Source organism: Lathamus discolor, chromosome 2, assembly GCF_037157495.1.
Source record: "Lathamus discolor isolate bLatDis1 chromosome 2, bLatDis1.hap1, whole genome shotgun sequence".
Taxonomy (NCBI): domain Eukaryota; kingdom Metazoa; phylum Chordata; class Aves; order Psittaciformes; family Psittacidae; genus Lathamus; species Lathamus discolor.
This window is the reverse complement of record NC_088885.1, coordinates 18,055,927-18,072,206: the sequence shown is the minus strand read 5'-3', so window position 1 is coordinate 18,072,206 and position 16,280 is coordinate 18,055,927. Positions and strand designations below refer to the sequence as shown.

Sequence of the window (16,280 nt, the reverse complement as noted above, 5' to 3'; positions counted from 1 at the left end):
ATTTTTCCTGGCTTGGTAACGAGCTCATTGAATAGAGCTTGAGCAGACCATGAACACCTCCTTTGAGTCCTAAGCAAGACAGAGCTATAGTCTCAGCCCCACCTGATAGTTGATACAAGGTTCAGGTCTTAGTGTGGGATATAATATTGTGGTGCCTTACACTTTGTAGATGCTAACCGTGAAGCTGACTTAGGGAGCAGGGCTGTTTGATTTACAGGCAGGCTGCAATGGCAAATGGGATATATCCATCATTCAACACCCAATGCCATACTCTATCCCTCACAATAACAGGTTCCTGGGATGAGTGAATGAAGGTTTATAGGGAAACGCCTTCTTTCTGAGCCTCTGAATGGGGAGAGGGATTGCTGTTGATGCTACAAAATCTAATTCTTCCTCACCTTAGCTTTGGGCAGAAAGGGCAGCATTAGCATCCTGCAAGGGAGGTCACATTGCCTGTGCATGAATTTTCTCCCTGGCTCACCAGTGTCAAGAGGTGCACTACTGCTAACGAAACCACTGCTTGTATGCACTAGCAGGAGCTGCCTGTACGCTAGGAATGGTGTGCTGTAATGGATTAAACTGGTGTATGCGGGGTGGTGATGAAAAACACTGGTCTATATGTCCAACATGCAGCCATGTATTGCGTTGTAATGCACTCTGGGTTTCTAGCACAGGAAGTGTTTATCCAGTGTATATTCAGGCTCTGCCCTTGCTGCCTAGCCTGCCCGGAAGATGCTTTCTGTCCACATTATCCAATTTGGTTGATTCAGGCTTTGCTCAGACCCAAGTGTTGCTCAGTACAGATCAGTTTTCAGAGCCACAAGGTCTTGGAGGTGTTTGGCATGCAGTGCAAACAACCAAAGCACTAAAACACCCTCTCTGTTTCTCCCGTTTCCTCTGTTAATTCTAAATCAAGATTGATGTGTTAGGCTAGATATTTATATGGCAGTTCTCACCATAGTACTGCATGCCAGGGACAGATTCTTCTGCTCTGAGAAAGGTCAGGAAGACACATAGTGACTTTAAGGAATGGTAATCTTGCACGGAACCTGTTCAGGAGTGGGATAGCTGACAAATGGTCCTTATTTAGAGTTCAAAATAATTATGCTGGTAGAACTATTTTTTTCAGACTTTCAGATGAATTGTAAAGACCAGGAGTTGCGTGTAAATTTGGTATTGACTCCTCTGCTATAGCATTTTCCAAGGAGGAGGTAACAACACTAGTACAGTTACCTGTTCAAGTCACCAAATGGGCCTCTTTGAGTGCACCTTTCCTTTTGTATTCATTTTAAACAATGATACTGGGGGGTATGAAGGAGACCAGTTCCTGATGCTCTGAATTGCTGCCTCAGAGCCTGTTTCTTTCTGCTGTGCAACAGGAAAGGGAACCTGTTCTCACTGCACTGACTTGGTGTTAACGTACATCTGTATCTGCTCAGGCACAGGAGCTTGTACATGAGGGGATTAATGGGCTTAGCTGAATGTATTTTATTTGCAGTCTGGTTGTGCCCAGCACTGCAAACAGAGGCACATCTGCTTCTGGGGCTTTGATGCTGTCAGCTAATATCTGAAGTGAAAGAATAGCCAGTGTGGGGAAAAATTGAAAGTTGGGTGTTAGGAAAAGAAAACAGGCCACCAAGTAGGGAAAGTCTGTGCAAAGTACGTCTGCTTTGTGACCCACAAGAAATGGGGTTTCGTCCTTAGTTTGTCAGGTTTTAAAAGCTGATGTGTGCTCTCTCCTCTTTTGGTTTTGCTTCTTGTTTTTATGAACTGTGCTCATCTGTCCTGCCAAAGTAACACACACAATGTCTTTCTATAGCACAAGGCAAAGAGAAGCCACAGCACCTGTAGATCAGCCTGGACACAGTGTGTTCCTTACATCTCCCTTATGAGGAGAGGCTGAGGGAGCTGGGTCTCTTTAGCTTGGAGAAGAGGAGACTGAGGGGTGACCTCATCAATGTTTACAAATATGTGAAGGGTAGGTGTCAGGATGATGGAGCTAGGCTTTTTTCAGTGATATCCAGTGATAGGACAAGGGGCAATGGGTGTAAACTGGAGCATAGGAAGTTCCACGTTAACATCAGGAAGAACTTCTTTACTGTAAGAGTGACAGAGCACTGGAACAGGTTGCCCAGGGGGGTTGTGGAGTCTCCTACACTGGAGATATTCAAGGCCTGCCTGGACAAGTTCCTGTGTGATGTACTGTAGGTTACCCTGCTCTTGCAGGGGGGTTGGACTAGATGATCTTTTGAGGTCCCTTCCAACCCTTGGGATTCTGTGATTCTGTGATTCCACATTTTGTCACATTCCACCATGCCTTAATCAAAAAGTGGTGGCATAAGGCATGCCATAATTTAAGTCAACAATCAGTGTAACTGAAATAACTATAGTCTGGCCCTAAATTTGGATTTCTAGGCCCACGGCTCAATACACAAATCTTTCTTATGCCCTGAAAGCAGTTTTAGTATTGATCTTCTGCATGAAAACCTTTCTTTTTTCTAATCCTTTGAAAAAACTTGAAAGTGGCATTTTAAGGCTCGGCAGGTCTGGGTGCTGCCTTTAAGTGCTGTAGTTGTCTGGCTGTTTGTTCAGCTGAGAAGATAGTTTCCATCAACATGGGGCCATTTCCTGTCTCTTGATCCGATGACATCCCTAGATAAAAGCAGCTAAATTAGGAAGGTGTCACTTCCACTTCCATTTCAAGATGTCTTGATTATCTCACTGACTTCTTCAGCTCTCCCTTGCCTCTGGGCAGGCTCTTCCTAAAAGGTGACCAGGAGGTGGGAGTCACAAGTCACTGCCTCACTGCCCTCTGAGCTTCCCAAAGCTTCCTAACCTGGGACTTGACCCTAAGGAGCAAGTTTAGGGTTTCAGTCTTGATAAGGAGGAATGACTCAGGGCTTTAGAAAATGTTGCTTTGAAAGAAAGGAAGTGAATATAAATATTGTCCCTGCGGAAAGCTTCTCTGAATGCCATGCGTACATTGAAAAGAAGCAAGCAAACATGTTTAATATAAATCTCCACCATTATTATTTAATCCATCTGTGCTAAGCAAGGGAGCATTAAGCAATCACACCTCCAAAGCAGGAGGCATAGCAGACAGCTCATTTTCAGGCAGTACATGCCCAACTGGCACTGGCTTGCATCTGCCAGATCACTGTTCTGTGAGGGAAAGAGGTTTCCCACAGACTTCTTTGGGGCTACAAAATCCTGGTCTGCTCATTCTGTATTGCATAATGTAAGAAGTAATTAGGGATCAGCATCGTTGACGTTCACATAAATCCTGGAAGAGTTTGATGGCACAGAGCTTACCTAATAGGATTAAACAAGGCAAATATTCGATTAAGTTCTTTATGGGCCATGGCAAAATCAACCTTCCTCAATATTCAAATGTATCCATGGGATATGACATGTTATATAACAACAGATTATTCTAGCATGCATTACCCCGTATGCTCTATTACTCTGAAACCAGACATGTAACCACTCATCGTAAGCCCGTGAATTTACATTAACCTAGAATTACACCATCTTTGAGGAGCTCATTTCCCTTCTTATTAAAAGAAAGCTTACACAACACACACCAGTTTTGTTATGCTAAATAATGTATGCTGTTACATAAAATCAACTCAGATATTTAAACTTCAAGCTATGTAATATGCTTCCGAAATATAAAGCTGGGAAACCCAAGCCTTGGAGAGTGCATGAGCAGGAAGGTAAATGTAGGTATTTTTAATAAGTGTCACCATATTAAATTCAGGAGCACAAATATGAAGGTGCTGAATAGTTGCAGGGTGAAAATTCCAAATGCCTAAGGTCATGGTTGCAGAAACAGGCTCCCATGAGGCAAATTACAGCTGATTTTGCAGAATATCAGCTATTTTATGGTAACTGTGTGTAAGCTCATCTCCCATAGATAATGTTACAGCACTTTGACAGATATGGTACTGGAAAAACACTGCTTGTCAGTATGGGGTTACCACACACTAGCTTGCACTTCTTAAAGCCAAGCCTTTGCTTGCCTTGTGATTTGTTAACGTAGCTATACGTGTGGTGAAAGTCAAGGAGATACGGGAGTCCAGGCGCCTAAGGTACTTCTGGAAACAGTGTGGGCTTCAAAGTCATTAGCGCCCTTCTGAAAGATGGCACCCTAAGACTGGGAAAGGTCACTGTGGAAGCCCTTGCTGTATGCTTAGTGAATTGTCTCTTTTTTCAGTGTGTATTACTCCAGTAACTAAGGATTTCCAGGATCAGCTATTTCAGCTCCACCAGCCCTTTCTGTCCGAGCTGCACTGACAGCTACCAGGGGTAAAAGGTATCTTTGAAGAAAGGCTATCAAATAATTGAAGTCAGGGTGATTCCTTACTCCACACAGAGCAGAACTCTGGGACCATTCACATTTAGGAGCAGAAGCCCTGCCTGGACACACTTTTCTGTCTCCAGGTAGAAAAGGACAGCACCTCTTCCTTGGGGTGGTGGCTATGAAGCTTGTGCTGCATGCTTCTAGTGGCAAATCTCTTGGTTTCCGTGAAAGGGAAGCGAGTGTGGCTGGAAGAGGCTGTGTGTTATGAATAGTTTATCAAACAAATGGATGTTTCCTCTCTCCTAGGGGCTGAAGGGAGACACCGGACCTGCGGGTGTCATGGGTCCACCTGGAAGGCCTGGTCCTTCTGGTCAGCCGGGACCCCCTGGACCTTCAGGATCAGGTAAGTAGTGTCCCTTCCTCCCTATATGCCTCTCATCATATATGCCTGCATAGGCCCTTTTACAAAAGTGTTGCAGGGATACATTTGATTCTGCACTGACAGCAAGCAGAGGATCTCTCCTGAAGGCAAGTCATGCCATCCTTGTCCATTTTAAGGATTCTATACCTCACTTTAAAGCCTACATTTTGGCTTCTGATGTTTCAAAGAAAAACAAAAATATGGCTTAAGTGGTTCCTGTGGGACTTTGGTAGATGGGGATGATGGAAAGTCATCTGGCAGCCTTGGAGGGGCTAGTTAATCTCAATCATCAAAGGTCTGCTGCTTCTCCAGATATCCCGGCTTACAGTGAAAGGCTGTGGTTTCTAATCAACATACTCTCCCTGTGCAGCTCTGTAAAAGCAAACCAGATAAAACTCAAGTCACAATGGCATTAAGGAAAGCAGGGAAGAGAAGGGACAAGAGTCAGAGGAGAAAAAAGGCAGTGGGGAAAAGCTTTAAGTGCTGGAGACCTGGGCTTGCTGCAATTGTGCGTGTGGTAGAAACCATGAGAAAAATCTTGTAACTGGTAGTTGTACAGCTACAAAGCTATGCATGCACATGAACTCTGGGCAGCTTGTAAGAACAAGTGTAGACATGAAGGACAATACACAGCCCACCCTGTTCAGTGACTGGATATATACTAAGGCATCTGAAAACAAAAGCAAAGCCATCTGGAAACTACTGTTGCTTCAAATGGACAACAGCTGCTTCTACTGCAGCTGATCTGTTCAATGTCCTCTTCCATTTTGCTTTCCCTTTTTCTTCCCTTGTTTACATCTGTGAGCATAAGGTCTCTTCTTGTGGTGATGTGGAAATGGTACATCTGTGAAGCTGGGGTTTGCTTCAGAATCTTCACATACTTCCTGTCTCCCATTATGAGGCATCTTTGTCTTGAGTAAATTAGCTGGAAGTCGTTTTCAGAGGAGAGAATTTTCACTGTGCCAATGGGAAGGCAGCCATGATCTTGAGACTGAAATAATTCCACCCATGGAAAGTTTATGTGGTGTCAGGCTTGTTAATCTTCTTCCTCTAGAATATAAATTCTCACCCTAAAAGACCTTGCTGTAATGATGTCACTGCTTGCGGTATGAATGCGTTGACTCACAGTCTAATTCTGCAGAGTAGCGCAACCTTGCCAAAGTTTGAAGTCAAAAAGCAGCATTTTTTACATTTTAATGTGCAGCTCTCCTGTATTTCTCATTGTGTTTTCTACCTCTGAAACAGCATGACTCAAGTGGTTGTACAAATGCACAAGTCCAGTGCGTTGTGGATGTATACATAGACTGACTGCTAAACTTGGTGCATAGGTGCTACAGAGTGATCTGTGCGTTCATTGTGTCCTAAATTTCTATAGCTTCAAACAGGCTGATATTTGTTCTAAGCAAATGGTGTCTCTTTCTCTGCAAACCTCATAGAAAATTTAAGAAGAGAACTGAAATAATGTGGCTGTGGTACAAACTTGGGTCTTTCTCCTGAAGTGCTGGAATTGGTGGTTCTGCTAATCATAGAATGATAGAATTCATAGACTCAGAATGGTTTGGGTTGGAAGGGACCCTAAAAATCATCCATTCCCAAGCCTATGCCATGAATAGGGACACCTTCCACTAGACCAGCTTGCTCCAAGCCCCGTCCAACCTGGCCTTGAACACTGCCAGGGATGGGGCAGCCACAGCTTCTCTGAGCAACCTGTGCCAGTGTCTCAGCATCCTAACAGTCAAGAATTTCCTCCTAATGTCTAATCTAAATCTCCCCTCTTTCAGTTTAAAACCATCTCACCTTGTCCTATCACTACATTCCCTTGTAAAAAGTTCCCTTCCAGATTTCTTACAAGGTAATCTCTTCCCTCAGTTCCCAGTGAATTTAGCTGGAGATATGCATATCTGAAAGCTTATATCCACCTGACCTGTACTTTTTCCACTAAGACTGTGTTTGTGTTTTGTGTATTAACTTCTCAACATGGGCAACCTGGTATTTTGCTTCCTAGGGCAATTTGCAATAGGACCAAAAGGGGAAAGAGGACTTCCAGGACTTCCGGGGAGATGTCTCTGCAGACCCCCACAACACATGAGTAACCCACCATATGAGGAATCTGTGTTTGGACACAGTTATCCAAAAGTCCCTGTGGTAAGCAGATTTTCTGGGAGATGGTGTGAGCAGTTCTTAAGTAGTTTTATTGTAAGAGGTGGTGTACTCACTAATATATTTGATTTAACACAGAAGATGTCTGTATGTGAGCAATGTGTTATTTCTACTATTCAAAACTTCTGCAATCCAGTTGGTGCAAAAGAGTTTGGTCTCATAACTGGTCGGAGGGTTTTGGTGCTGAAATGCAGCTGTTTCAAACCATCAGGAATGTAGCATGTGTTTAGAAACCTTTTTCAAGCCTGAGGATGCTCTCTTTCATCTTCTACTGTACATATGTAAACTGTTCTTTTTATTTCAGTAAACTGAAATATATTTCAGATTGGTCAGTGAAGTCTCTTTCTTGCTTATTTTTTGTATCTTCTTCTGCAAAAAAGAGCGATTTTAGAATTGAATATTGGGATCCCAAAGTACGGGCCACCTACCTTGAAACAAAAATGAGTCTCTACAAACCGTGGCAGTCAGATTTCTGAGCTCCTGTCTGCAGACATACACTTTGTATAGCTCATTTCAATATCTAGCATCCTTGAAAGCATTTAAGTAGGCAAATTGGACACAGCAATTTAAAGGAGAAGTCATTGGTGGAAGGTTACTTAGCAGTTTTTCATCTCTAATTTCTTTGGACTTTGTAAATACTATTCCTGCACTTTTTCCTTCTGCTGAGCCCTGCCTTATTATTCTGTGCATTGTAGCTCTCAATCAGCAATGAAAATGTTGCCTTGCTGCTGTGTACCAGCAGAGCCCAGCCACTCCACTCATGCATGGATATTGGTGGTGTCTGGTCCCCTCTGAATGACAGAAAGCAGCAATTAGCTGTGTTAACTTTCCCATCTGTCACGTTGTCAGAAAGCCGTTACAGTGTGTGAAAAGGACCTACTCACAACACTTCCCATTAAACCGGGTCATTGAACTCAATCTTCTGCTTGAGTGTACTGCAAGTCTTGTCAGCTGCTCGTTCATCCCTTTCTGTGCTGCATTACAAAAAAAAGCCCCATTGTTTTGAAAATGTAATGGTGAGAAAAGAAAGTGCATGAAACAAATGTGCATATCACATCATGCTGCATGCTATTGCAGAAAAACCTATCATGTGCTTCATGGCTGGAGAACTTGTAGGAAAAGGTATAAGGCTTGCAATATTCTGTGTAGGTCTTCCTTCTCCATCAGGCAATTTCATATTAGATCTTAAAAGATGGAAATGAGAATGCAACCACCTAATAATATAATACTCTGCCCTGTCACTGTGTACCCTCATTTGATGATGACCAAATGCCATTTTGTCCTCAGAAATGTGGGATGACAAAGCAGCAAACCTCAGCTCTCTGGAAGTGGAGAACACACATAGCAGCAGTCCCCGTACTCCTGCCCCATTTGTTTTACTCCCTGGAGTGTCAAGAGCAGGAACTTAAACATTGCTGTTAGTTATTCTGTTCAGATCCCCATGCAGCAGCTTTGAAGCCTGCCTTGTACCATTTGAAAACTATTGTCAGGGTTTCTATAGCTGTACATGGAAAAGACCCAGAGACAGTGCTCTGTGCCCCAGTCCCAATGTCGAGTGGTTTGCCAAAGCAGCATCCTTCTGCAACAAGTCTTCAGTGCACTCACCTGTTTGCCCATCAGCTCCTCCAGTGCCAGCAGTGCCAGTGAGGGGAGAGGCCAGGAAACAAAGTGCTGTTTTTCTGACACTGGCTAAGGTTCTTTCTGGGTTTTAAATCTTTTGCAGTTTCAAAGGCCAGCGTCTGTAACAGAGAGCACAGATCTGCTATTGATTTCAAGGGAAATTAGAGCTCTGGGGCTGGGGCTTGAGCTCCTGAACACAATTACGGGATCAGTTCTTTGTTGGCTTTCTATTTCTTTGCTTTCTTTCATTCAAGCTGAAGGCAATTTTATTCAGTGCTTCTTTAATGAAATTGGCCTTTGTTGAGGGCTATGGGAATATTCTGCTATGTAAAAATTTCAGGGTATTTTGCTTTAAAAAGAGACAGTTCTGTTTCTGCTGGTGGGAATCAGGCTCAGCCCTGAATCCATTTTGATCAGAAGCGCTCCATTTGCTTTTTCTTAATTTAAAAATGGCTTAATCTTGCTAAAATTAATTTGGCTGAACTGCTGAAGGGAGAGACTGCTTCCTAATGCCCCTTACAGCCCATTGCAGTGACTGAGCCCTTTTAAAAAAGGGTAAGAGAGGAGCTCATCCTCATTTCTCCATTTTAAACTTCTTTTTTTCTGTTTAATTGAAGACCTGGCATTAGACCAAAGTGCATACATATGAAGAAACATGCATTTCAATGCAAATTAGGTCTAAATAAAGTATAAGGTAGTAAAAGTGAAGGTTGCATTGAGCGATGAGTTATTTATTTTGTACACATGAGCATGCCTAAAACATTACAGACGAACCCCCAAAAAGCACATATGCCCATGTGGATTTTGCAGTTGTTCCAGCCTTTAACCATTTGAGCATCTGACTCAGCAATGACTGTGTGTAAGTGCTTGCATGCTCATTACCTGTGGGTAATGCTGTAATAGGGGCCATCGGAGCCATAGCTGGGTACTCAGGAGAGGTTTCACTGACCACAAAGGAGCCTCTTATGGTCTGGCAACCATGGGTGTAAGTTCTCACACCATTCTCTATCTGGAAACAGCAAAACCGTTTTTCTGTGTGATTATTTAACTATGTGCAGATACATGTGTCTGTTGGCAAAACTAGATTCTGTGAGAAGCCAAAATACTTCAAGAGGGTCGCCAATCACCTCTTTTTCTGTGCCCCAGATTTTTGTGGTGAATAATCAAGAAGAATTGGACCGGTTAAACACAGAAAATGCCTTAGCTTTTAGAAGAGATCAGAGATCTTTGTATTTCAAGGATACCTTTGGATGGCTCCCAGTCCAGGTGAAAATATGACTGTGGTCTCAGAAAACTCGTGAGTGTATGTTTCATTTTTAAATACGGAACATAATGTCTGTACTTGAGGTGTCGTATGTAGAACAAGCTCATTTTTGAGCACTGCCACAACTGCACGTAGTTCTGTGACTTTTGTTTACAGGAGTCTTAATGACTGAGGCATTAACTCATCAGTGTTGCAGGTTGTGATAGCACTGCTGTGAACCAGGCTCCACTGGTGAGCGAACTGGGGACAGTTTGGGGAATTACAACAGTAAAGAACTTTTTTTATTTAACACAAAATGAGGCAAAGCTCAGCAGGGTACAAAGTTACAGAAAAACACAAACCCTGCAAACCAAACCTGTGGATTTCATTTTTTGCTTCATGTCACTAAACTGAGTCCTGCTGGAATCAGGAGCAGGATCTTTCTTCTGCCCACTGGATATTGAATCAGATTCTGTACAAACTCTGTGAGCCGCCAAAGAGCGGGATATGAAAACCTGGTTCTGGGATCTGCTTCCTACAGCCCTTCACCTCAGCTTGCTAGCCAGGCGGCTCATGGTCCAGTTCAGTAACCGCTGTGTGTTTGTTTGGCCAGCTATCCCCTTTCTATCCCATGGATTACCGCTTCGAGGACGGCGATACTTGCGGAGATGGGATTGTACAGGATGGGGAAGAGTGCGATGATGGCAATACGGTTGTGACTGATGACTGTATAAGTAAGTTACAGCACATCAGGAGAAGCCCCTTTCTAACTGAGAAGGTGCATGAATTGTTTCCATAGGGTACACTGCTGTGTAAGTCACGCAGGTATTTCACTTAGGGAAGCTTGTATGGCTTGTGGATAGAGTGCAAAGGAGTTAGGCACAATAGCCATAGTGTGAAAACTGAGGTCCTTTGTGCATATGGATGTCACACACCAGCACAAGCTAGATCCTGGGTCCAAGAAAAACCACTTTGGATTTGTTATCACTTGCATATGGACGGTGTCAGCCTTCACTACCTTCGCTGTTTGGTTTATAAACATTTGATTCCTGTCTAGTTGAGCTTCCTTTCATTTTGCTGGTTGTGGATAGCAAACAGCATGTAAGCATACAAGCAGCTGTGGCAACCTTCATATCTACCTTTCAGTTACTTTTACAGCTTGATTCCTTCCCCAGAGCACAGCTCTGTACCCTGTCTACAGCTGACACACAGCAGGTTTGGTACTCTGTTGGTTCTAGCAAAGGGATGCTTCTTCACATTTCAGAAGCAGCATCAGCTGACACGGAAAGATTTAGGTTTTTTTGATCATTTATATAGCACTCTGTTCTTTAACCTGACTTTGCAAATGCGGTGCATGCAGACACGCTCTATGTGAGTTTGTACATCCACCTGTCCGTCACCACGCTTCCCCTTGTAACTTAGGAATCCCAAACAACTTCTCAATGACAACAGGAAAGAGATCTCAAAGGCAATACAATTGCAACAGGTATAGGAAGACATATAAACAAATGCCCCTCTCGGCTTGCCTGACTGCAGAGTAATCCAGCAAGAGACCATGAGCTCTCCAGTGTCTGAGCATGAGAAAATGATTCAATTAGAATCTGCAATTAACTCTGGGGAACAAGCATTCAGGAAATGATGTTCATTAGTTCTAGTGCCTGCAACATTGTACACTGCTTGTCTGGAGGCACATCGTGTTACGTTGTGCTATATACTGGGCAAAACTTCAGGTCAATCCAGGCCTTCTGACAATGATGTGACCTGAGGAGTTATCACTGAGTTACTTGGAAGTGAGCACGTTGTCATCCTTCTGCTCTTGTGACAGAACCAAAAGAAAAAAGTTAACCAAATGTTAGGTAGATTCAACTGTAAAATAGGCTTGTTTTCCTTGGAAGCATCAATTTCGAATAAACAGATGCTTGGTGAAATTAATTAATATCTCTTTGTAAATAACTCACATTACCTCCTACAGACTCCCTGCTCTGGAGCGTCCTCTTAATCTGTAGCTCAACAGTTTTCCAAGAAGATGTCAAAGGGATTTTAACTAAATGAATCTGTTTTGAGTCACACTCAAAAATCTGAAGATGTCAAAAGCAAAGTCCGGTTGCTAGCACAGCAAACAAGCCCACAAATGACAACAGCCTACACTTCAGTCACCATGAAAACATGCCACAAGGCCCACTCACACCCCACGCAGTAGGAGTCAGCAGTGGGAAAAACACCTTTTTGGCAATCATAACATACTCTGTTTTAATTCTGATAGACAGGCAATAGGTCTGCATAATTCTGTTGGTATGTGGGAACTCATTTGCAGTAGACACACGCAGATACCGTGCAATATTGGGTAAAGGTCTAGGCTGGGATTTTCAAACCACTTAAAGACCTCCAAGTTCTTTTGAAATTATTTATGTTAGCTCTATTTTATGCTTAACTTATTTAATTTTGACAGTAATTATCTGTGGTAATAAGAATTGTTAGAATGCTGTTGTAATTAGTGTTTCTGTAGTAAACAGCATTAGTAGTTAACCATTCTTTCATATTCTTTATAGTGAAGAATATTCCTCCTCCTAAGACAGTTTTTAGAGGATGCCCTCCCCAAAATGCCTTGTTTTATACTTTGTCCTTAAAAATCTAGTCCCACTTACCTTACCTGCTTCTTGTCCATATGAGGTGCCTTGAAAGTATTTCTTTCTGTGTTTTTCACCAGGATGCCGCCGTGCTTACTGTGGAGATGGCTACAGACATGAAGGGGTTGAAGACTGTGATGGAAAGGATTTTGGATATTTGACATGTAAAACATATCTCCCTGGGTGCGTACGACCTGCCTTCACTTTGGTTCAGGGGTTTTGGTTTGGTTGGCTTTTCTTTTTTCTCTTTGCCAGCTTTAACACAAAAAAGTATTACCCACTTCAACCTCGTTCTGCTGGGACCACTGCAGGCAGTGGGAGAGAAAGTCTGTATCAGATTATTTCTGTGTATCACTGACTTTAAGAGCCAAATCTCATCTCTCAGTGATTACCACATACCTCTTATTGTACAAAATGAATGAAAGTAAATAGACATATATTTGCTCAATGTTGGCAAGGTTTCCTCATTTTGTGGCATTATCATTGCATTAATGTTCACCCATAACATGGCAGGAGTAAGGAAGACCATGATATGGAATCGATCACACTGAAGGAAAAACCCCAACAAACCAAACCACAACCTGCAACTGTTCTCCTGTTGCCCTTACCTTTAATGGGTACTCGTATCTTTGTTTCTGAATCAACCCGTTTCTGAATCAACCCGTCATCTACAGACCTTTCCAAACGCCAGGAAATTCACTGAGCTCGATGCAAAGCCATGCATCTGCTTAGCAATGGCCTTCATTTAAAATGCCTGCTTATTGTTGACTTGCCTTTTCTGCCTTTGTTTAAGCAGCTTCTTCTGGTCAGCACTTCGCCTCCTACAGCAGTACACCTATTTAACTGTCAGGTATTGTTACCCGCTATCAGGAAACATTTAATTTGCAAATGAAATTAGGCACAGAGCTCTCATAATTCATGGAAGAATAATGTGCTAATTGACAGGGGTAAGAAACCACAGGATGTCTGTAAATCAGGTGCTGTGCTAATCCTTCCACTGTAATTGTTGTAGCACTCCTGGTGTAAGAGATTACCAACATGGAGTACCAGCAAACCTGGCAATCTGAAACATTTTACAAGTATCTCATCTTCAGAGAGTGTGGATCTGTTCTCTACTATGAAAGCGATTCCCTTCTAAGGGTGCAAAGTTTGGTGCCAAAAATAGCAAGCTTTTTCTTGAGGTTTCTTAACAAACGTCATGTTCCATGTGTAACCGAGTAGTGAAGAGCAACTGAGATACATAATTTTTGTGCGTGCAGTCTGCAAATTATCTGCTAAACTAAAGAAAAGGCTGTGACTCATGAGTGAAATGGAACGTCAGCAGGCACTCCTGGGGGAGTTTAATCCCAAAGCACCCTTCCCTTCAAGAGCTCTGCTACAACTGTTTTTCCCATTTTCTACTCTTTCCAGCCCCCAAATCCATCCTCTTATTTCACACACCTTCACTTGAGATTTTATGTCGGTTTTCTGAGAATGTGGGTTATCCCAGGACACAGCTTTAAGGACCTGCTTAATGGCTGCTTAATCAGCAGTTTGTGGATGGATGGATGTTTGTGGATGTTTGATGGATGAGTTATTCACTTACACATATGTTAGCAATAAAAGCTCATCAAAATGCTTATTAACATCTCTGCTCAGGTCTTCAGTAGGTAGAGTCACTGCGCTCAATTTTAGTCAGTAGAAAGACTAAAATCACTGGGCTTCCTTATTTTGCAAGGACCCTGATATTCCCCTTTTTTTTTTCAATCTCAAAGGTGTGCAAGTGTCACTGTCATTATTTCAAGCACACAAAAAATAAGTTGAAGGACAGGCACAGTCATGCCAGCCGGAGATATTGGAAGTAACTGGAAAAACACTTAACTCAAAGGCTCAGATATTTCATTACGCAGTTCCCAAGGCCTCCTGCACACCCACCCCTGCTCAAGTCCCAGTGCCCACAGGGATTTTATTCTTTAATTGACATTACTGGGAATTATATCCTCACTCATAGTTTCTCTAGGTCTCTTGTTTTGCTGACAAGTGGGAGCACAGTGGAGCACTGATGAAATTACCCTCTATTTTGATTCCCGTATGTTGCGACTCCATATGGCATTTTCTGATGTTCATCACTCCTACAGAGAATATATCCGGAATCCACATAATGTGAGCTATAGCATACTTTGAAACTGAAATATTCTCTTTTATTTTAGGTCTTATGGAAAATTGCGATGCACTTCTTATTGCTACATTGACTCTACACAGTGTCGATACTTCACATGAGGGGAGCGGAGGAGGGTAGCATCCCACATGCAGCGGGGTGCTAGGTGCTACACTGTCATCTATCCAAGAAGGACTGGGACAAAATAATCCCCCACCCTCCTCTGTGTGAAAGCAAAGAAAGAGACATCGTGCTGCTGATGGCCATTTTGAGATGTTTTTATTTTGTTTTTAGATTGTCAGATTGGGAAAAAAATAGGACCACTGCACCCTGTCTTAATAGAGAAATGTCAAATGGTGTTTGCCAGTAAGACCTCTATGTGGCTGTGGGTGGCAACTCACGCTCCATCACAAATGCCGTGTTAAGCTACTGAAAACTGAGTTTCACTAACCAGGAATATCATGTAACAATTACCTCGTTTTAGCACTGTTAAACCTACATGTAAGATCTTCAGGGTTTCTGTCTTTGAACCTCCTCAGCATAAACACAAAGCATATCTTGGATGCACTGTTTATAGAGACTTTCTCTTTTATTACAATGTGAACTTTGCAAGTGTTGTATCCATGAGTGATGGCTTCAGCGACATTAAGGGTAACTGTACACCTTCGTGGGTTGAAGGAGCAGATGCCCTTCAGTAAATGCTTTCAGGATCAGCAAATCAGCCAAAAAAGCTAGTTATCTTCACCTTTAGGCTAAGACGTTCGGCTGTGTGTGTCTGCGTGCATGTATAGCAATGCAATCACAGGAGTCCTGAAACTGCAGACCCGAAGGCCAAAAGGACAAATGTCCTGTGAAATAACCAAAGAGATCTCTCCCACGAGAGAAATCAGACAAGGAACGAAGATAAAGAAGGAACACGTTTCCATATTTCTCACCTTTGTGCTAAGTTGGCTGGGGTCTGTGTGACCCCAAAGGGGCTGGGACAGCATTGGTCACCTGCCTGAAACTGCAGCGTGACCATGTACACATTGCCTTCACTCTGGTTTCTATACTGGAAGGTCTTCTCGTTTTCATCCCCTTGTCCACCCAACCTTCATCATTGAATCCCAGTTATACCCTGTTCTCTCCTCTTTGTTGTTTCCACCGTTGTGTCTGGGGTACCCCCAGTGTATGTTCTCACTTTTGTATTGCTGTAAATCAGACTTTGGAATAAGGTGTTCATGGATGCTCATACGTGCTGTGTAATGAACAGTGTAATGTACATGTATTTTTGTTTTCAAGAAAGTTTGTTCAACTATATTAGCTCTGATAGGAGCCAGGGTAATTACATATTTATTAGTAAGCATTAAATACCAAATTTCACATGGGAAGTATATTAAATGTTACGTGTGAAAGAGTCTATGACAGAGGAAAATGTAGCAATGGATGTGCAGAATACAGGACTAAAAGCCTCAAATCAAGGTGTTATTTTCATACAAGCCCCTCTTTCCTGCTTCACAATCAATCTGCACACAACTGTGAAATGCAAGAGTTATCTGTACGAGTGACAGCACTGCAACAGCTGCACTCACACTGGTACTGCTGTAAAGGTTAAATAAAGGTGGGTGCTGTGTTACAATGATAATGCATTAAAGCAATCAAGAAATGCATACAGCTTTCACCACCTGTATAGAAGACTCTAACTCCGCATGTCCAAAGTGATCCTGGAAACAACAAAAACCACACTTAGCGTGCTCTTTGTGGCTGTCACTCACTTGGGCTATTTATGT

General features: G+C 42.6%; 1 protein-coding gene across 1 annotated transcript in view; it reads left to right on the top strand.

Moving 5' to 3' along the window:
- COLQ (collagen like tail subunit of asymmetric acetylcholinesterase) overlaps window positions 1-15,155 on the top strand; it is a 50,550-nt gene extending 35,395 nt beyond the window's left edge. Inside the window, exons 13-18 of the mRNA XM_065667799.1 lie at window positions 4,610-4,706; window positions 6,730-6,869; window positions 9,651-9,770; window positions 10,361-10,481; window positions 12,455-12,557; window positions 14,564-15,155. Coding sequence (XP_065523871.1) covers window positions 4,610-4,706; window positions 6,730-6,869; window positions 9,651-9,770; window positions 10,361-10,481; window positions 12,455-12,557; window positions 14,564-14,633 — 651 coding nt within the window. The 3' untranslated portion in view covers window positions 14,634-15,155. The remainder of the gene's footprint in view (window positions 1-4,609; window positions 4,707-6,729; window positions 6,870-9,650; window positions 9,771-10,360; window positions 10,482-12,454; window positions 12,558-14,563) is intronic.
- Window positions 15,156-16,280: the final 1,125 nt, after the last annotated feature.